This window comes from Melopsittacus undulatus, chromosome 3 (genome assembly GCF_012275295.1).
Source record: "Melopsittacus undulatus isolate bMelUnd1 chromosome 3, bMelUnd1.mat.Z, whole genome shotgun sequence".
Lineage (NCBI taxonomy): Eukaryota > Metazoa > Chordata > Aves > Psittaciformes > Psittaculidae > Melopsittacus > Melopsittacus undulatus.
This window is the reverse complement of record NC_047529.1, coordinates 112632306-112655012: the sequence shown is the minus strand read 5'-3', so window position 1 is coordinate 112655012 and position 22707 is coordinate 112632306. Positions and strand designations below refer to the sequence as shown.

The 22707-nt window shown below is 37.7% G+C and overlaps 1 protein-coding gene across 4 annotated transcripts in view; it reads right to left on the bottom strand.

The window, feature by feature from the left end:
• Window positions 1-22707, bottom strand: part of PPM1B (protein phosphatase, Mg2+/Mn2+ dependent 1B) — a 60840-nt gene that overhangs the window by 13964 nt on the left and 24169 nt on the right. For 3 of the 4 annotated variants that reach the window (XM_034060504.1, XM_034060506.1, XM_034060505.1), the window contains exons 2-4: window positions 21503-21647; window positions 7904-8767; window positions 6095-6212 (exon numbers count right to left, since the gene is read on the bottom strand). In XM_034060504.1, coding sequence (XP_033916395.1) covers window positions 6095-6212; window positions 7904-8749 — 964 coding nt within the window. In that variant the 5' untranslated portion in view covers window positions 8750-8767; window positions 21503-21647. The remainder of the gene's footprint in view (window positions 1-6094; window positions 6213-7903; window positions 8768-21502; window positions 21648-22707) is intronic. The other variant, XM_034060507.1, reaches the window with a different exon arrangement.

Here is a 22707-nt window from a genome sequence, read left to right as displayed (position 1 = left end):
CCATAAACTGCAATGAATAAACTACCACTAGAAGTTAATAAATATTCTTCCATGAAACCTCAAGTATATTATCACACATCCATCCATTAAGAATGAATAATGGCTAGAAAAGGAAGTGACAACTGCACAGGTATGCTTGAATCTTAGTATTTTGATCACTTCCTCCACACACATTCACATAAACCTGTCACAACTCATTGCATCCTTTTGTGAAGTTCTACCTAGTTAGAAGTGAACTATACCACTATAATGTAATTTTGCTGACTCACATCTCACAGAAAGTGTCTTGTGCATGTATTACTTTTTATACCAGGAGCACATCTGGTTCTGTATGTACCAAAAGTAAGCAAGTATCAAGAATGAATAAGAAGAAAGGAAAGGCTACAGAAGTAAGCAATTACTAAGTATTGGTGCAAGTGTAAGATTTTTAGATCTTCTTAAAAAGGAATTAAAGCAATCATGACAAAGGGTTACTGTATATCCCCTGGTACTGGAAGCTTTTACTTTGTACTGTGTAACTTTTAGTTTATACTGCATTACTACTACTCAGGCAGTGCCCAGCTGAACCATGAGCATCTTCTATCTATTTCTAGAAGGTGCCCAATCAGGAATTCTAAGCTGACCATGTCCTAAAAAGGTTCCTAATAGAAAATTCCACAATAAAGCAAATGACCCAGCATGACCTTTTTTCATTACGCATCAGTTAGCAGATCACACTGGGGATTTGTTTGACAAAGGCCACTAGAGAAAGAAACCAAATGTTTTTGGAAACTGATTTACAGGCATTTACAAGGTTTTCACCATCATCTCCATGATATTAAGATTAACCCCACGATTATTTTTTTCCCCCATGAATGTGCAAAACACGATTACAGAAACTTCTACATCTGCTAATTGCTAATATTAAACTCATTGCTAATATAATTCCGACACTTATGGAATCATTTCCTGATGCTACTGTATATGTAAATCCATGAAAGTCCACTATGAAGTCTTCCTTACTCCTTAAAATATTTTTCACTAAAAGCTGAACATTTAACTGGGATAAGCATTTTGAAAATTCAATTTTATTTCCATTTTATATAATGCAAGCCCCACGCAGACAGCGTTACAAGTTTTGTGTTCCAGCATCCCTTTTGATTTCCATCTACATTATGACAAATCAGTTTTACACGCAGTATATATTCCACAGAAGTAAAATGCACCTTTCAACTCACTGTATTAACCAAGTGTTCATCTACTATTAACACTGTTAGCCTAAACAGAACATGTGTTTGGGACATGACTTAACACACTTGCATTACTGAAGAAATTAGCCAGCTAAGTGACTCAAGAAAGATGCAGGGCTGTGCTCACCATTATAAATGACTCAATTACAAGCTACTGACTACAACCTCATACATATTTTGGAATACTGTTGAATTGGCAGCTCTGGAATGCAGTTGTGCACATTCTGTCAACCTCAAGACCCAAACAAGCAGAAGACCTTCAGTATATATACAGTTCTTACACTAGAAATCTCTGTAACCTGTCACTTCCTGAGGTTGTTTTTTAATAACTGTTAAAAAAAAGGCAACTTTGTTTTTGTACTGAAACAGTAATTCTCTTTTCATAAGACCCTATGTAACTACTAATTCAACTCACTGTACCAATACACAGGATCTCAGCAGTCTACTTAGGAAATGTACAAAGACAGAGTGCAAATGTTACCCATGTAAGTATTAAGCTGCTTTTGAACACAGCTTTTTCTTACTTTTTAAAACAAACAACAGCATGCCTCTAACAATGCCTTTCGCTCCAAAGCCAGAGCTTAAAACACCCAAGTGCAGCAGTGAAAACAACTGCTGTCTAAAAAGGTTTGATGGGTTAGTCCAGTCAGCTTGAAATTTGACTTCCTCAAAAGAACAGAAGGAATATGCCATGTTGAACAGTGTACATTCATTAAGAACAAATACCACGGATCAACCTAAAATTGCTTCAGCAAGTCCAAAGGGATTTTATACTAAGTACCAATGTTGCCCTGATTTAAATTGGTCTCTTACTTAAAGACAAGAGTATCCAAGAGAACTAATACCTTGTGGTTTTGACAACTTCTCCATCTTTGCAGCTTAGAATTTCTAAGGTAAGTTGACTTCCCCCCCCGAATGTTTTTACTACAGGTTTAAATTCAACTGTTATTGGCTATCAGCAGACTGAACATATTATGAGCTGCTAATTATTTACAGATAGAAACATTGTTGTTCATGTTAAATTACTGCATGCAAAGTCCCATTATTTGCCTTTTGAAAGGTACATCTAGTTGGGTATTTCAGACATTAGTAAATTTACTACAGATTCTCACTAAATACAATCACTTGTTGTAACTGAGCATACAGATTCTTGGACTTAGCTACCTAGCTTATCATATTCAGAGCATCAAAACACATCAGAACTACAAATAAATAACAAACATACTTCCCTGAAGAATAGCCTAAGGTGTAAACTGTATTTAGAATACATCTAAACAAATAAAAAGAATTTTTAACTTTTAAACCTACTTTTTTAAAAGAATACGTTATTTCCAAACAATTCTCCCCATGCTGCTTAATGGTTTGAAACATTCTGTTAAAGGTTCTCTGTATAATTTCTGAACCAGCAATACTCAATGCACAAATGTAAGGTAGAAACTGTGCCAAAATGACAGCTTCATAGGATTTGTTATGAATGCAAGAATTTGCTAGATAACAGGTAAATACTACAAGTTCTTCTGAAGTCAGTCTCCTTTATTTTCATCACTTCTTGACAGAATTTCCTTAAATATGCCCTCATTCCATGCTAAATGCTTGACATTTAAAGGCTTTGCACTCTGTCCAACAAGCAGAACACATAATGACACAGCTCATGCGGGGTGGGGAGGAGGGAAATCAAGAAGAGCTGAAGCAACAGAAGTCCAAGCTTTGAAGCAATTTATTTATGTGGAGCACTTACACTTAACAATCCTTTAGAGTTACATTTACAATGGCTCTGCATCAGTTCACACTACAGACTCTCCTCTTTTTTTTGTGGCACGTGTAAGATTTGTTAAATATGACAATACAGCTAAAATACATTTCTGCTGTTATTCTGATAAGTAGTAAATTGCGTTATAAAACTGCACTGCCGCAAGCAAGTGGTGCCTCCTACACCATTCTCAGTTAATTCAATCATTCTGATCAAAATTATTTGACAACTTGTCTATTAACCTTCTTAATGCTCACTTACGAAATACACTGCAGTTCCATACATCAACTGAGAGGGGAGCCACCAAGAAGCTGGGAATACTAACCAGTAACCACTGAGCACACACCTGACTTCTGTCAGTGCAGGTAACTGCTCCTGGCTCTCTTCCAGAGCCTATTAACAGCTCATGTACTCTTTTCAGACATAGGAAGATAATAGGTATTTATCTTAACTAGTGTCATCTAGGAAGCCTGGGATGAAAGCCAAGTTCTGAGAAACCCGTCTGGAGTTAGCATTTGAAGTGACCATTAGCTCTCTCTAATCTCAACAGAAACTACAAATACCCAAGCCATTTCAATTTAGATCCCATTTAAACAAGACAGAAAGACAGGACACGCAGCAGCACGTTCATAGATAACCTGTATCCTTGCCTGAAGGCCTTCTTATATACATATCTAAAAATTACTGTTTGTTACATCAACTATCTAGATTACTGGGACATTGAAGCAGATATAAAAAAGTCCAAGTTCACCACATTTGACTAAGAATGCAATTAAAAAAATCTAGCCAAAGAACATGAGTGATTTGTGGCTTTCACACCTGTTCCACACAAATGAAAACTCATAGAGGATCTACATTCAGTGCCATTTCTAGCATTAACAGCAAGGTTGAGAATTGCGATACCAAAGTGACAAAACTAACAGTTGTCCACAGCAGCCAAGTTACAGTGGCAGCACGTACATTTCCATGCCACTGTTGCATTTTACACTGAATTAGTGTTAAGAGAAGTTCTGCATGGTAACTGTGGGATTTTTGCTGTTGTACACTCTCAGAAGATTCCTGATTTCCTGAGACCTCCACTGCAGGATTACTTCTCACTTACAGCTCATGCTCCTTATTTGGATATCAACTACTTTTAATGAAGGCACATCCAATCAGCCTTTTCAGTAGCCATTACAGCATGTGGGTGTCTCAGATATTCAAATAAACTAAAACCAACAAGACAAACTCCTATGTGATAGTGCTGTAGTCCTGTATTAGTAACTCTCACCAAATAGGTATAAAGAGAAGGAAAGTAAATACTGCATCTCCATAAATTACACACACCATGCTTATGTGCCTAGAAAGTTTCCACCTCCATACTGAGAAAATGTGATCAGTCACACCTTCTTTCATAAGAAAATGCTCAAGCTCAAGCAGTCTGTAGCCAGAGCCGTGGCTGATGGCATTGAGACCTTGTTCCATTCTCCAAATGGTGGCTTCATGCTGGTTCTGACCTGCAAAGTCTCAAATATCTTGGCACCCAAATTTAAAATTACTTTCATGGAACTCTGATGAGTAGTCCTGTAGACTGCCAATATCATGTTTTTCCATACAAACACATACAAGCTTCATCAAGACAACATTATTATAGCTAAGCTATTGGTCTCAGCACCTGGAACAAAAACGTCTAAGGCAGCCACATAACTTACTATCCCTCTAGAAAGTGACCATCTCTTCATAATGCACAGCTGAATTTGGATCTGTTGATCCAGTCCAGGCCTGAAAGAAGTCAAGGAAGGATACAAGTTATCTCAGCCAACTTTCTCTTTAGTAAACCCTTTCCTTCCTTGAATACTGCTGCTGTAATTGATAGCTCAAACAAATGGGTTAATAAGCTGCATCACTGTAAGTTGGTGATAGTGCTTCAGTAAATTTCTCATGAGATCACAGAAGTTTAAAGCATCGTAACAAGGCTTTCAAAACCATTGATTGCTTCTCTCCAGTGATGCTACTTCACAGTATTATCCTAGCCACATTTATAACAGCAAGACAAACTGGCCCAGAAACTCAGTTATTTTCATGCCTGGGCTGCTTCTGCAAAAAAAAAACTGTGCCAACATAAGAACAATACTATAAAAAAAACCCAAATCTTCAATATCAGCCCTGAAGTTCAGTCAATTCTACCAAAACTGAGCTATACCTGGATCATTAACATAACCGAGAAGATTGGAGATACGAGGAGACCACTACACATAGCTGTTGTCTGACCTTGGAACAGCCTTAATCAGTGACAAAAGAACATAAATCAGTTTGAAAGCCCGTTTCAAATGTCAGTTTTTCTGACATTAAGAACATTGCAGAGAAGGAATAAAGAAGAGCAAGCCTTTCATTCTCAGGTAAACTAACTTTCAACAGTTTCTCCTTAAGGAAAGAAGTTGCATTCAAACTTTCACATAAGAGTTATAAAATCAGTGACTAAATGAAACAGGTTAGGAATTAAGTTTAGTCCTCTGTGAAACTTCTAGAGGATTATGTATTTTTATTTACACATACACACACACTTAATAAGCATTCAGTATCTAATGGGATGACTTTGATCATTTTGACCACTTTGATCATTTATACACTGTTAAGTTTTCACAGAAGTACATTTAGAAAGTTGGTGTAAAAAGTAACTCACAGCTGTGTTAAATAGAAGCAGTTAAAAAAATCTTTAATAACTAGATGAGTAAGTTGTCCCTTCATGAAATCCCAGAACAGCTTTTTCTTTTTATCAAACACTTTCACAACAAACACAACAGGTATCACAAGAGTTCCTTTTAATATATGCAAGACATTGGCAATATCACAAATTACTTAGCTGATATAACACTCTGCAAAGTCAATGGTTGCATTCTGGCCTGTAAAGATAGAAGTAAAGCCCTAAAAGCTTTACTTCATAGCTCACATTAAGAAAATGCTTGCAGAATACCAGGATAAACTAAACTTTGGCTTAAAGCATTTTTCCTGACAGAAAAAAATCATACCTATAACCAGGCCTGAATTTGACCCAACATAGAGTGGCATGATGGGGTTTTTTTCATGTTCAAGAAGGTTATGACAGCATTTCTAGTGAACAAAATCAATTTCTTACCTTCAACCCGTGATTCCAAGTACTTATCCAACTCAGCATCTTTTTTCACTGCCTCATCTGAAACCTTGGGAGCATTTGAAAAACAAACTAGTACAATACTCATGTTATCACGACTCCCCTATGTGACAAGGAAAAAAACAAGAGTTAGAATCTTGAGTCTTATTTGTATTTTTTCTATTTTTGTCACATTTTTACTTGTTCCAACTACAGTACTATGATACACCTAAAAAGAAGAAAACTTGCAATAAAACTGTTTTGATTAAAAAGAACCCCAAGTTTTCCAACTGAGCTATTTGCTAAAATGAATGTTACCAATTTCCATTGTACATCCTTGAAGTTTAAGATATTTAGTGGACTTACTTACACGTCAGCCATTTAAAAATAGTATCAAGAAAATGGGTCAGAAATTGGACAGTTGTTTAATGTTACCTTAAGCCGAATTAAAAAACCAACTCCTGATGCAATATAAAAAGCAGAATCCTAGACTACTAGAATAGTTAGCTACAGCTACTAATTTATTACTATCATGTGCTCAGTAGTATCAGCCAACAGCTGTTGTCAGATATTAGTTTTAATTTCAGATCTTCACTAGTAAGCTCTGATGCCACTTTCCTGCTCATATTTAATTTTTAAAATTATAATCCACTGCCAAATTTAAAACCTCACTGTCTTAAGTCTCTTAGAAGGAGATTCACCAGAACTGTAACTTAAATTCCTGGTTTGAAATCAAGATCTTAACTTCTCCATCCGCCTTTTGGTAGAATTTTCAGTGCTGTTGGTAACTGCATATTGTTTCTGTGTCAGCTCAGCCTACTGGATAGTTGCTATGATCTATCACAACTCCTCCTCTTAAAGAAATTAAGTAGGAATCTGACATTACAATAAATTCCTTCAGAAGTACTCAGGAGTTAGTCTACATTTCCTATTGCACCAAGCATATAGGAACACCCATCTTTTACAGTTGATATTATATGGTACAACTCACATCCTGAAGACAGAGGACACCATTCTGATATCATCACAAACTGCAGAGATCCAGGATCTGACTTTATAAAGTAAACATGAGGTCAGGGCTCAGTTTTACTCAAAGTATACTACTGTGACCACCCTTTAACAAGGTTGATCAAGTGCTTGGTCAGAAAAGGTACCCTTCAGTGTTAGAATTCTCAATGTTAATGTTATCATTAAAATGACATGTTTGGTCTGTGGCGTACTGAAGGAACTCTATTTGCCCTAGAAGGAGTTGCACTTTTCAGGGAATGCTAGAAATGGTCTATCTACAAAACGTATACAGACCGATCTGTAGTTGCTCTGAGCAAACTCGAAATTTGATGAGCAAGCTCAGATGCAGAAGTAGTGCTTCTCCACCTAAGCTACAACAATGAGCTGAGGAGACCAGTTCAGATGACAGCTAAACCATACCTTGAAGAGGAGATTAGGCAAACACTGGATTTATGCAAAGGACACAAGCACTGCCCAACTTGAAAGAAAAACAATACACCAAACTTGCAGAGAATTCATTAATTTTTAAATAGCTTGCACTTAGAAACAAAGTTTAGATCTGGAAACATACCCAAGTATTACTTGAGGAAATAATCAACCTTTATTTTTGCAATTGCTATCATTTCTTCAGGCACAAAGGATGATGTTGTATATTTGTCAGAAAGGATATAGAGTCAAATAGGTACAGAAGGTTGAGGGAACAAAGAGGTAAAAGGGGAAGAGTAGGCCAGGAATAGCAATTAACACTGCACCCATCTAAACAGAAGATCGTTTTTGAATAGTTGCTTAGAGAAAACAATTACGTACCTTATGTAAACAAGTGTCCACTACCCAATTGCACACTTTTTCCAGGTCATCCGATACTTCAAGTCTAGACTTAACAAATTCACAGAGCTCTTCATTGCTCATTACATCCCAGATTCCATCACAAGCCAAGATGATAAACTCATCTTCTTCTGCCCTTAAAATTTCACAAACCTCAGGCTCTGGAGAAACAAGTTGTTCTGTAGGGCCTTTACCGTCAACACATTTGTAGTCATAGTCCCCCAGAGCTCGAGAAACTGCCAATGAACCATTAACACGCTGAATCATTACACTGCCTCCTGCATTCTGGATTCGTTCTTTCTCCCTTGGGTTGCAAGGTTTGTGATCCTGTGTTGAAAAACACACTTGTCCATTCCTATACAGAACAGCACGTGAATCACCACAATTGATAAAATATACATGCTCAGGTGAAATCAAAACTGCCACTGCTGTTGAGCCACTTCTGTCCATCCCATTTCTGAGGTCTGAGAAATTGCGCATATACTCATCAATTTTCAAAAAGCCAGTTCTGATTCCACTCTTGACATTTTCCACTGAAGGTTCAAGAGCAGATCCAGATTTTTCTGTCGCCCTAAAGTCTTCATTGTTAGTGATGTGTTCTAGTAAGTGTGCGGAGCAATAATTTGCAACGCGAGATCCTGCGTGACCATCATAGACAGCAAAAAAGGACCAGTCCTCTAAGCCCTGGGGAATACCTACAACAGCTGTGTGAGCATCTTCCATTTCCACTCTCCATCCCTGCATACTGCTGAGGCCGTAACGCAAGCCATTCCCTGCACCATGAGCATTATGTTTTTCAGTTTTTGGTTTATCCAAAAATGCACCCATGTTTATACAATATTGAATCTGGAAAACAGAGAAGAAAAGTCTTAGTTTGTAAAATCACCACTCCATATAAGCTTTGTTCTATCTTTGCCATCTTTCTTCTTTGTAAAGCAAGTGGTTAAGCATGCACATGTACAAAAAGTCAACAACAGAAGGAAAAAATTTAGTAAATTACACAAACGAAGCATGAATTTACAGATACCTGTTTGCATTTTTAGGTAGGTTTTTTGTTTGTTTGGAGGTTTTTTTGGTGGGGTATTTTGTCTTTCAAAGAGCTACTTTAACAAAATTAAAAGCTCTCCATTGGAAGGCAGAGCAGTTCACATACCTTTGCAGCCCTGCCCATTTTGTTGTTTTCTGCAGAAACTAATTCATGATGGAAGAATAATAACCATAGCATTCATATCCTCTTCCCAGTTTTACTGTAGCATGAAGAGAAGCTAATACTTCATAAACAAGGACTACTCTTCTGCATTCTAGTGAAGCATGGCAAAAGTGGCAATAGGGGAATGCAGATCATCTGCCAAAGGAAACCATAAGGAAAATCCTGCTCTGATCCAAGAGAGCTTCCCTCGGATTCTCTGAATAAATGGTATAATTATAGTACAATGCAATCAGCAAAAAAAATTAGTTAAGATTCTACATCCAACCTCCCTTTTTAGGACAAAAAGTCAGGACTTTCCTCCAGATAATCCAAACTTGACACTGTCTCTTTCCTACAGTGACCTCTGTGAGGTGCTGAGGATCTCCACTACGACACAGTCCCCAACAATTTGCTCACTGGTTATGCCTCTTTTGAACTGTGTCTCTCACTCTTACTTTGACACAAGTTTCTACAGACCTTCCCAAATACTGATGTAACTTCGTATTTGGTTTACTTTTTAGTCTATTTTTACTGTGTGTCTTCATTCAGGTTTAATGGCCTTTGACTCAGGTGCTACTAACGTTATGTGAAAGGATCACTGTGGTTCTGTGAGAGATTGAGCATCATATAACTTGATGTACTTTTTCTTAAAATGAGTAGAGTAAGCATACGGCTAAGTCACATCAAGTCAGGAATGCCAGAATTTAAACGGCTCTTATGTTTGAGTACTGTGCATCATTCTAAGTCTTCCTAGTATCTGTTCTTTCATGGAATAAACCACTAATGAGACTCCAGAAAGATTTACTTGAGAAGATTATTTCTTCAAACAGCTAGAAATTGAGGTCTTGCATGGGCAGTACAAATAACACTGTGCAATTACTCCCTCTAGTCCAGCTATGAGATGCTACCATGATTTCTGACACTTTCTCACTTATTAGGGAACTCCACACTTGTTAGTTGTCTCTATGTACCAATCTTCTGCTACTGAGTCCAATTTACAACACACAAATCTTGTGCTTGCTAAATTGTCTTAAGGAGCTATTAAAAATAGGAATTGTATGACACCAAAGAAATGTCTCGAGCCTTTTCTGCTCTCCAAATCAGGCTTTTCATGTACAAGGCACATATCCTCAGCTGCAGAATCTAGAATAAACCCAAATTATTAAGGGAACATGCTTGGAGACTGTTACCAATTTGATTTATTCCATATAATCATAAAAATTCCCCAAACAGAAGTTTATGAAACAAAACCAGAAATACCATTTTTCAGATAATGGCACGTCTCATACAAAAAAATATGTTACAGAATGGCTTCAAACCCACATCTAACATTCTCTAAATACTTCCTGTACTTTCAAACACGTACTGTCCATTCTAAACTTCCTACTTTCCAAATCAGTTCAATGTCACGATATTATCTAAAGAATTCCATGTACAAAATCCCACAAATATTATCTTTATTCTTTATCTCTGTATTCACCATCCACTGGCCTCTAATTATAGTACCTGTGATAGTAAAGATGAAGATAAAATGACTACACAACCTTATATTATGTATTGTAAGCTTCATACTGTATACAAATAGCAAGCAAAAGCAGTGACATTCTGATCACAACTATTTGCATCATTATTTTTCTTTATCTGAAAAGAATATTTACAACATTGCAAATCAGTAGAAGCAACACATAGCAATGGAATGAAGAATTCAATACCTAACAAGGTCCTCAGCCAAAATGCTTTTCACAACCCTTTCTCCTGACAGATCTGATCTTGCTTTTAAAAAGCAAACAAAAAAGAATCAGTGTGAAATAGTGTCATAAAAGCAAAGCAAGGCAGAGCTACAGAACACCACAAGTAAGCATTCTCAGCAACTGACCTTCTTAGTCACAAACTCAACAAGTTACACGTAGTTTAATAGCTCAACTGCCATCACTAAAGGAGATTAATGGAAGAATTCTAACAGCTGCTGACCACTTATTCACAAATTACACACAAAACCAGCAAAAATTTAACACAGGACTCAAGTACTGCCAAAATGACAGAAGTCCTCCAACACTTAAGACCTTGTCCTTTAATTGTATGTTCTTATGTTCTTAAAATAAAAAATGGGGGAAAATCATATGACTAAGGAAAACGATAAGATCCTATTTAATTGCAAGAGCCTATGAGCTCAGTAGAGTGTAGTGTTTTATATATATGTTATAAATATGTTTATATATTATATATATGTTAAAAAAACCCCAAAGGCAAGTTTCACAGCTTTACCTATTTCATAAGTAGCTTCACTTTTTACAGCACAGGAGTGTGAAACTGAAAAGATCATACTAAAGATTATAGTCTTGATAATCTAAATATCCTGTCTAATATCACAGAACTTTAACAAAGGATGCAGAAATTGACTTGCAACCAGTAAGAAAACAAAAAGTCTAGGAATCAACTTATGGCTGGCCATATGGAAGACACCAAACACATAAAAGAAGTCTTTCTATCACTGTCTGTATTATGTAGACTAGATAAGGCAGCAAACTGATTTCAAGACCAGACGAAAAACTCAGGCCATTTCAGTGAGCATGAAAAAACATTGAAACTCAGCTTTTCAATAAAAATTATCAGTGATAGTAAGGCACAAAGATGATTTACACATGTTAAATGACACGGCATAGGGGTGAGTACAATTATTCCTATTAGATGTTATGCACAAATGTAATTTGAACTTCACATCTACAATGCCAACACACACACTATCTCTAGGAGTAAATCAGCTGTGTATTTACCTATCTACAAATCAGTTAAGTAAATCTGAGATACCTTAATAAAATTGGTATCATTGTACCAAACTCTGGTTTTTAGTAAAGCAGTTTGTATAACAAACAAAGCACATCACAAGAAACAAAACACTACTTGTTTTCTTTAAAATTAAAAGTTACAAAACAAAAGAGTTCCACAGGAGAAACAGTACCCTGGTTCTCACATCTAGTTTTGTCCTTCTTAACATCTCAGGCTAGATCAATGAACACACTTGAGCACCTAAAAATGGAAATCAGCCAAACTGACCTTCAAAAATCCTACAGAAGGCAAAGCCTATAATAGGTCTAACCTGGTGTTTCCATCTTCTATTTTAAGCTAGATACAAATCAATCCTGACAAGCACCTAACTAACATTTAAGTCAGGAGTCAGGTCAGAATTCACAAGTTACAAAATCAGATATTCATGCTGGGAGAGACCTCTAGAACTTATCTAGTCCAAGTCCCTATTCGAAGTTCAATCAATGTAATATCCAACACCAAAGATGTCTAAGGCTGTTCAAATCCTTATCAGGTTTTAAACATCTCAAAGGATAACGATTCTATAACCTCTGAGCAATCAGTTTACATCATAATGAAAACAGAACTCTCATCAGTGCAATCTGTGTCCTTGGCCTTTTAGGCTTTCATTACACATCTCTGGGAAAAGCATAGCTGTATCTTGTCTATACCCTCCCATTACATGACTGGAAGACAGCAACTGGATCCACCCCTTGGCCTTTTCTCATCCAGACTGAAGGAACTTGGCTCTCTCCTCTCTTCCTACATTACATGCTCCAGCCCCTTAAGAGTGGTCCTCTGCTCAACTCGCTCCACAGTGTCTTTCTTGTACTGGGGGTCCAACACTCCACACTGTATTCCAGCCCCATCAGTTCCAAACAGAGGGAAATAATCACTTCTCCCAACAGGCTGTATAAACCTTTTTTAATGTGGCCCAAGCTTTCATCACAACAGATACAATGTTCCCTAATGTTAAACTAACCTGTGCTGGTTGTCCACTAAGGCCCCATAATTCTTTTTCTGCAAAGCTCATTCCTAGATAGTCATCACCGAGCCTGCACTGACAGATAAGGTTACTCTCTTCCAGGTACATGCCTTGATTAAACTTTCTGAGGTCATCATCAGACCATTTGATCAACTTGTCACGATCTTTTTAGCTACTGTTAAGTTCATCACCTGGTAAATGCCAACGATTACCAAGGCTGAAAGGGTTTTGGAAGGTCTTTAGAGGAAGAAAATACTGCCCTTTCCCCCGCCACTCTCTGAGAATGGAATAAATTGAGACTGAGCAATGTGCTGCCAATGCAGCAGCTCTAGCTACCGCTCTAATGTACACTCTTCATCTAGTTTGAGATCAATAGATAAGCTATTTCTAAGAGTTCAGGGCAGTAAGTTTCTAACAAAAGTTGATATCCCTTTCCCAGGGCAAAACCTAACCCAAGGCTTATTTCTCTGAAGTCCTAACATTCTTCTCTGATGTTTCCTACCTGATAGAAATCCTACATGAAGTCCTTACCTCCTATACAGAGAACATAAGCAGTAATTCAGGCTCAGGAAACCAAAGACATCTACCCTTCCGAGGCAGGGAAATATGAAGACAAAAGCCATGTCCTCTGACACATACAAAAAGTTAGTTAGTGATCGCTATCCTTTTCCCCACAGCTACACAGTGAAGACTTTCTTTGGTATTAGATCGCCATAGAATAAAGGGTCTTCAAATCAGGTCTGTGCTCAAGCTCTGAATTTCTCTGGTTAACAGAAAAACAAACACACTCACTGATTTCTTTCCTCAAGATCTAGTTATAAAATAGCAAATGGTTCTTGCTTGGGTACAGATATCCATGATTTTCTAGTACATCAGGAAGGCAAAATAGGCAGCTACTTTAAATGAAACCACCCTCCTTTTCATACAGATTGATATTTAACAGGCAGAAATATGCACTTGCTGATTGCCATGAAGGCAGCAGTCCTAGTTTCAGCTGGGATAGAGTTGATTTTCTTCCTAGTAGCTGGTAAGAGTGTTGTGTTTTGGATTTAGTATGAGAACCATGTTGATAACACACTGGTGTTTTCAGCTGTTGCTAAGTAGTGTTTATATGAAGTCAAGGACTTTCCAGCTTCTCATACCCTGCCAGTGAGAAGGCTGGGGTGCACAAGGAGTTGGGAGGGGACACAGCCAAGACAGCTGACCCCAACTGGCAAAGGGATATTCCACACCATTTGATGTCATGCTCAATATATAAACTGTGGCAAAAGCCGGCCAGGGACTGCTTCAGAACTCACTGGGCCTTGGTTGGTAAGTAGTGAGCAACTACATTGTACATCACTTCTCATATATATTCCAATTCTTTCATTATTATTATTATTATTATCATAATAATCATTATTATTACTTTTCTGTCCCATTATACTGCCTTTATTTCAATGCATGAGTTTTCACACTTGCACTCTTCTGACTCTCTCCCCCATCCCACTAGGGGTGAGTGAGCAAGCAGCTGTGTGATGCTTAGGTGCCATCTCAGCTTAAACCCCAACAGTCCTTTTTGGTTCCCAGCATGGGCCATAACGGGCTGAGGTAACAACAACTCTGACCTGAACATGCTAGAGCAAATTTGCTATGAACATTTGTTATACTGGTTTAAAAGGCACTGGTCACACCGTTGATTTATTTGCTCTTAAAGTTGGTGTGCTTGTTCTTAAACATAGTATCTTACTTGCTTCAGATGTTCCCTGTTGTGCTGTTTATCACCCATGGGAACTTGCCTAAGGTTATGTTATACTTTCTAACACTGGCTTATGATATGACAGAATTGCTGATGGTGAAAGTAATCTGGTATTCATACTCAGCATTGCCATCATCACTGTACTTTGGGAGCCATCTATAGGAAACTATTAATAATTGCACCTTCTACCTTCTATCCAGAGCCCCAAGCCATGGGGGAGACACCTCTCTACTTCCCTTCTTCTTCCCCTTCTCCTCCAGGCTAGCTTCAATAGCTCTTAAGAAGTTTTAATATCCTCGAGATGTTCAAACTGGCATGTTCCTACTGCTCTGTCTTCTGAATGTGTTCCACGTCTTGTTTAAGGTTAAACAACTATATTAAGAATAACCATTCCGGGATCTGCCTCAAGGATGGATAGGGCAGGATGTGTGGGATGGTATGGGCAAGTACCTAAGCCAGTGGGCATCCCTGGTGTTTTGGAACTTCGCCCAGAACAAGTGCAGAATCTGCAAAAACTAGTTAAGTACTTGGAAAAGGAATGCTGTAACCCTCACGGCTCCAGAAACACAAAAGACTGCAATGTGCTGGGGCCTGGCCCATGACTACCAAGCCCTGCTCAACACTATTCAGTACTCAAGGGGAAAAGAACATCTCTGGATCTGATAGCAAAGGGACAGGCAATGCAGTTACTACAACCCTGGCAAGAGGCAATGTGGCTGAACCAGAGAAGCAACCTATGCCAGTATCAGTCGCCCCTCCACACAAAAAAATAAGTACTAAGGTCACCTCATACAGTAAGGAATGAAGAAGTAGGGCCATCACGAAAAAAGGAAGAGGCAGAACCCATAAAAGAGATGGTAATCATGCAATCCCTATCCCCAAGTGAACTGAGACACACATGGAAAGACTTCAGTCATCATCTAGGTAAGCCCGATGTCCCCTGGCTGCTCTGATGCTGGGATAATGGGTACAGTAATCTGGAATTTGAGGGTAAGGAAACCAAGCAGCTGGGATCACTTTCTAGGGAACAGGGGAATTGACAAAACAATTAGAAAAGGGGCACAAGCCCTCAGCCTCTGGAGGCAACTCCTGTCATGTGTGAAGGGAAAGCATCATCTCAGGGAATGCTGTATGTCACCCAGATGAAAACTACTATGAAGAGAGGTATCTTGGGTCCTGAAAAATGAGTCTTCGGGTGACACAGCATCCCAGAAAAAATTGAGTCAGACAATGGTACTCACTTCAGAAACAATCTCACAGGCACCTGGTCCAAAGATCATGGCATCAAGTGAGTATGTCATATCCCCTATCATACCACAGCCTCTGGGAAAATCGAATGGTACAATGGACTGTTAAAAGACTATACCAACAGCAACAGGTGGTTGAACACTCAAACACTGGGATACACCACCTGGCTAGTGAACACTAGGGCATCTGTCCATCAAGCTGGCCCTGACAAATCAAGAGCCTTTTCATACTGTAGAAGGGGACAAAAGTCCCTGTAGTGCACATAAAAAATATGCTTGGGAAAACAGTCTGGGTTATTTCTGCCTCAGACAAAGGCAAATCCATGTGTGAGATTGTTTTTGCTCAAGGACCTGGGTACACTTGGTGGGTAATGCAGTAAGATGGTAAAGTCCAATGTGCACATCAAGGGAATTTGATTCTGGGTGAGAATATTCAATGATTTGAATTGTATGATGTTAACTGCTACAAGATACTGTATGTCATGACTATGGTTGCTGTATAAATGGTATTACAATAAAAATGATCCAGATTAATGAATTAATTTTGATGACAGAACCAAAAAAGAGCAGTGGTGATAGAACTAGAACTGGTTTCAACATGTAGCAATCCTACACCACACACCATCTCTCCCGCCTTGAAGGACTACTGTGACAGATGTCCCAAAGTCACAGATTAAATAATATCAGACATTTTTAGACATATGGCACATAGAGGGAATGATACCTGCCTGTATATTTCAAAAGATATGAAAAGGTGGTGGTGAGTAATTGAGATGTTGTGGAAAGGATGGAACCTACAGTATGGACATAAATAGTATAGAATAAGAGGTAGATGATGTATCCTCATTTTGGCTGGGATAGAGTTAATGTTCTTCCTAGTAGCTGGTAAGAGTGTTGTGTTTTGAATTTAGTATGAGAACCATGTTGATATCACACTGCTGTTTTTCGTTGTTGCTAAGTGGTGTTTATACGAAGTCAAGGACTTCACAGCTTCTCATGCCCTGCCAATGAGAAGGCTGGGGGTGCACAAGGAGTTGGGAGGGGACAAAGCCAGGCCAGCTGACCCAAACCAGTGAAAGGGATATTCCACACCATATGATGTCATACACAGCATATAAACTGGGGGAAAGCTGGCGAGGGGCTGCTGCTTGGGAACTGGCTTGGCATCGGTCAACAAGTGGTGAGCAATTGCACTGTGTATCACTTCTCTATATTCTAATTATTTTATTATTATAAAATATTTAACATTATAATTATGCCTTCCCTTTCTGTCCCATTAAACTGTCCTTATTTCAGCCTATGAGTTTTCTCACTTTTGCTCCACTGATTCTCTCCCCAGTCCCACTGGGGGCAGGGTTGAGTGAGTAGCTGCGTGGTGCTTTGCTACTGGCTGGGGTTAAACCACAACAGCAGCCAAAATGTAATTAGATTATAAAGGTCTACAAGCCATAATCAAAGTTTTTTTAGATACTATAAAATAATTTACAGATCACATGTCAGTTTCAAAGAGAACATCAAAACTAGACTAATATCTTGATGGCCAACAGTCCCAAAGGCAATATTGTATCTTTTCATATAATGAGAATGGTCCAACATCAATCTTTAGGGCTTAGGTCATAAAAGTGTACTGTAAAATGTCTCTTTCTCAGAAGGATTCACTCAACGGGCCAGTCATTTTTAATAAGTCAGTGCTGTGGAAAAGAAACAGCGCCAGAGTTTCCTGTTACAAAACACATGTGCTCCTGCTATAAAAAAAGAATGACGTTTCAGAACAGAAAACACTGCACTAGATAGTAAAGATGTAAATGATGAATAAATACTCAAAATATCTGTGACAAGCAATTTCCAAGGTTATTGAAAGGGCAGGAAGAAATAACTTCTTCAGCTTAAGTAAAAAAATATAAAATTAAAAATCAAACTTAAACTTGGTAGAAAGCTCCTGTCTGACTCTATCTTGTACTCTCTCATGTGTACATATATGCATACACACACTCTACACATTAAATGCATCTATACACACTGTAGATAGTTTGACATTTCTAATGATTCCATATACCCATCGATTTACATAAGAAATAGTGACATAATAACGTAAGTAATCTTTTACTTATCTTTTATTTACAATATACTGTCATTGTACTGCCGCCATACTTACATTACGCTATTTATACTATATATATAGACCAAATACAAGTTCAGTTGATGACTGAATCCAGCTTTAAAGATCTTCAATATTGATCTCAAAACTTGGGTTTGCTTTTAATTTACTAACCATAAAAATACTGGTACTACATGATTTACATTAGGCGAACACTGACTTTTTGAGCACAAGCTCTATTTGAATCTTGGCTGCAACAGCTACTCTAACTATGTAGCCACAAGTACTGGCAGTCAAGCAGCAGTTAACAGAATCTAAGAATAAGATTAATGATGAGACAGTGATTACTATTCATGTCCACTCCCTCTGGGGTTTATTAGTTTTGAAAGGTTGGTTTGTTTGTAAATAATCTGTGGCCATGGGAGTTACTATTAGGAAAGATCTCAGCTGACCAAAGATACTGACATGAAGAAATTAAATAACAATATAAACCTTTAATATAGATCCTACTATCAAAAACTTTTCTTGCCAGGATGACATGAAAAAAGCCCAATAGGCTCTTAAACCAGGAATTAAACAAAACTTTATGAGTTATCCCCATCACTAGGTAGACTAGACGCCAGGAGCTACAGCTGTAACCTTGAATTTTATCTCTGCTTCTCTATTCTTAGAACAGTTAAGAACAAAAACAAAACACAAAACATTTCCCCACCACACTACTTTTAAACCAGCAAGTTAACATGGTGAAAAAGATTTGAGAATGTGCTTCAGCTGCTTTAAACTGGTCTGGAGGTACAAACCAACCACAGGTGTAATTTGACACTGGATTCATACCTATTTTCAATGTCAGCAACAATACCTGAGTACATTATCACTTCTGCTCTACCTCAGCTACTCACCACTACACTGTGTAAGCAATTCCTTTTCTTCTAGAACTGCTGGCTGAGAGGTTTTTGCCCTTACTCTTTGAACTGCTTCACTGAAGAGGTACCAAGTTAGCTTTAGTATTTTGAAGCTGAGAGGGGTGGAGGGGGTGGGAATAGAAAGGAGCACCAGAAGCTAGGTTAGGAGCTATACCTTTTTTGCTGCTGTGTTTTTAACACCACAACAACATACACACTGCTCTTTTCAGAGGTTCATTTTATATTCAGCTTTCCTGTATGTTATTTAAACATGGATGACGCTAGGTTGTGATCTTCAAGAGCAACTTATACAGCAACCATCTCATGGACGAGTTGCACACTTCTGCACTGAGCCTTCTTATTTTTTTGGAATGCAGTTTGGTAGGTACAAAGTTAGAGATCACACTTCAGATATTCAAGATGAGCTTCACAAAAAACCTTAAAGTGGACTCTGAAAGTAGTTTTGCAATCACAGCATATAGTACAAAGCCATCAGTGATCAGGTTGATGCATTTTTACAGTCACCATGCCTTTATCATGCAGCTTCACCTTTACATAAGTCACAGAAGTGAACTTCGCACAGTACTGTGGCTTGTTTGTCCCTACTGACCACACTATGACAAGGTTTAAATCACATGATATTAACTGAATTTCCTTTTGTTTCCCTGTATGCATTTGTACTTCCTGTAGCCAATAACCATGATCTTCCTCACTAGGCTATTCAAAACAGATACACATGGAACCCAAACACTACAAAGCATTGGCCTAGTACAAAAGTGATTCTTTCATAATAAAGTTTATAGTTATTTCTATGCAGAATTATTTGAATCTTTTTTTTTTCTTTAAATTCAACAGGAGACCAACTATTTTGAATTTAAATTTAGTTTCCTCCTTCTCAATCATTAATCTAATCACCACCATACAGTTTTTTTAAACAAATAGCATCTAAAACTTCAAAGAAAGAGAACCAATGTTTAGCCAATACACTACTGGTATTAAATTGAAGATTTATTTTACTCATTAACATGAAGCAGTATGTCACTAAAAATGAGTCATCCCTTATTCTAGATTTAGGCATTCAAGACAACTTTTCTTACCTTTTTTAATGTTTGGTTACTAAAGCTTCACACACATTTTTGGAGAATAGGGTAGCAATGAATCACCAATTCATATAATCAATAAACTGTTCCTAAACAAGTCTGAAAGACCAGAATAAGCAGGTCTATAGAACCACAGTAAAACACCAAGCCATTTATTTACATAATTGAGCAGTGACTTGTTGATTTACACAAAAATCTGAGGAAGTCAGACACAGGGTTGGGCTAAATGAGTGCTAGAGGTCCATTCCAGGATAAACTGGCCTATGACAATACAAGAGTTGTGCCTTTTTTCAACCTGTTGCATCACTGCAAATTAAGTACAAGCATTCAATCGAAACAATGACCAAAAAAACCCCCAAAACACCAAAACCACAAGACAACAACAAAAAACCCAACCAAAAACCCCAAAACACATTTGAACCCTTCTTTCATTGTAGCAGCAAAACAAAGTCATCTCCTCAGCACTGTCTGACTCTTCTGTCACTGACCTATGCATCATCCAACTCCAGAGTAAGACATATTAGCCTGCTTTATATCAACAGTGCAGACTTCTGTCCTACCACTAAGGAAAAAGAAAGTGCAGCCTAAGGCAAACAACTTTTCTTAACAAAGACACCAAAATGTGGAATCCAGACTGGAAGGCCTTAACTTGATCATAATTCTGCAGATTCAGCATATGCAATAAAGTTATTTCACGGATAATCTTCAAAACACATACTTCCTGTTTAAAAGCATAAATTAATTATTCAGAAATACACAAACCAAAATATGAAATCTGAGTGACTGGTTATTTGTGGTGGTTTGGTTTTGGCTTTTTTGTTTTGTTTAATACAGGTTTGTAGTGCCCTACACACAAGTTTAGAATACAGGGATTGAGTAGTGGGACAAGAGTTACCTCCATCATTGTCAGATGAAGTTATGATAGGAAACAAGCAGCCAAAACATTTTTACTGACCTGGAAGAAGACATCAACCTCTACCCCTGAAAAGGTGATTCAAGAGTTGAAACTACAGTGAATTTGTACTAAGAATTTAGAGATTTTCTATAGCAAAGTTAAAAAAGGTAACTTAAGCAGTACTGCTGATATTAGTGCATTTAAGGAAACATAGACCTTGAGGAGAAAAAGCCACCTGCAGACAGTAAGCCAATCTCAACACACAGTGGCAAAACACTTCATGACTTTTACAGACTGACACTGTACAGTCCTTTGTGTAAGAATATACCTTACTCAAACTCTAGGTTAGCATATATTTAGGTGTTGAAAGATTAAATTTCTTTCCAACTGTGGAAAGAGCTTTGTACCAGACCACAGAAAAGCTGTACTTTAAGTTAAAACTCTTCCCTAATAAATAATAAGCAAAACTCAAGTGCTTTTAAACACCACATCCTTTTATCCAGTCTATTCTGAAATTTCTGTTAAATTCTTGGTCAATTACAAACTGCAAGTTAAAACACAGTTAAAGGAAAAGCAAGTATACCTTTCCTATAAATTTCCAAGTGACAGAATTTGCTCTTACCTGTAATTGCAACTTTGTCAAGGTTCTAGTTCCGTGCTCAAAGAATTAGTTTACATTCCTGCTGCCAAGAAGCACACAACCGAATGACTTGCAAAACCTTGAGATAACCATACAGGACACAGCATCTGCTTTATTTTGGTATTTCCTAAAAGAAACAAAGAAAGTAGTTAGCTACTCCAGATGGTTTACAACAGATTTGTACATGAATTTTTTCATGAATACAACTTTTCCTAAATAGAAGTGCTTGAACTAAAGACACACCTGGATGTCAAAAGACCTTCCAGTACACTCTCTAAATATCATTATTAAAGATTGATGCTAACAAAGATTCAGATATCTTTTTCCTTATTTCCTTCACCAGCACAGACTAGCACTTAAAAAGCCATCTAGCGTATTACCTAGTAATGCTATTTGCTTCATTTTATTCCCCTGCTCCAATGACAGAGTATCCCTTGAGTACTTGACAAGAATTAAACCCACTAAATGTGCCATGTATAATTTGTAAGCTCTTTATTGTGCTTACTTAGATAAAAACGCACAAGAGTTTAAAACAAAAGCAATAAGCTTTAGTTGCAAAAGTACCTCAGCTCCTGTGAAATAAGAATAACTATTTCTTTCAAGGAAGCTTTTACAAAATTAACCACAAATTCAGCTTAAAATGCAAAAGCAGCAGATACACACATTTAAGTTGTTAGTTATCCACCCAAGCATCTACCCATTATTTTGAACAGGATGCAAATGTCCAAATTCCTTCATGGGTCAGGGACTACATATTTAATCTTATAAACTGCTGCATCTTACACAAGTTACCATGACAGTACACTGGTAGAAGGAACCATCACAGGAAGAATTCTGCTTAACAGCCAGCTTTGTCTGGGGCATGAGGCAAATACAAGCCTTACTGTAACACTGATGATTTCCAACTGATTACAAGACTTTGATGAACTGAATGAGTGATAAAGGGAGATGTACTACAGACCTTGACTTTAAGCCTGCTGACTGCAGAAAGGAGCTATGAGAACACTGCATAACGGTTTGCCATTTTCAGCTACCAAAAAGTGTCATAAACAAGAAATTCCTCAAGAGGAATACTTTGCTGCTGTTTGAAGAACTCTAGAAGTTTAGTAACTTGTATGCCTGTAATGCTTCAAGTCCTGTATTTTCCCCAACATTCTGTCTTCTCAGGCACCACAACAAAACAGACG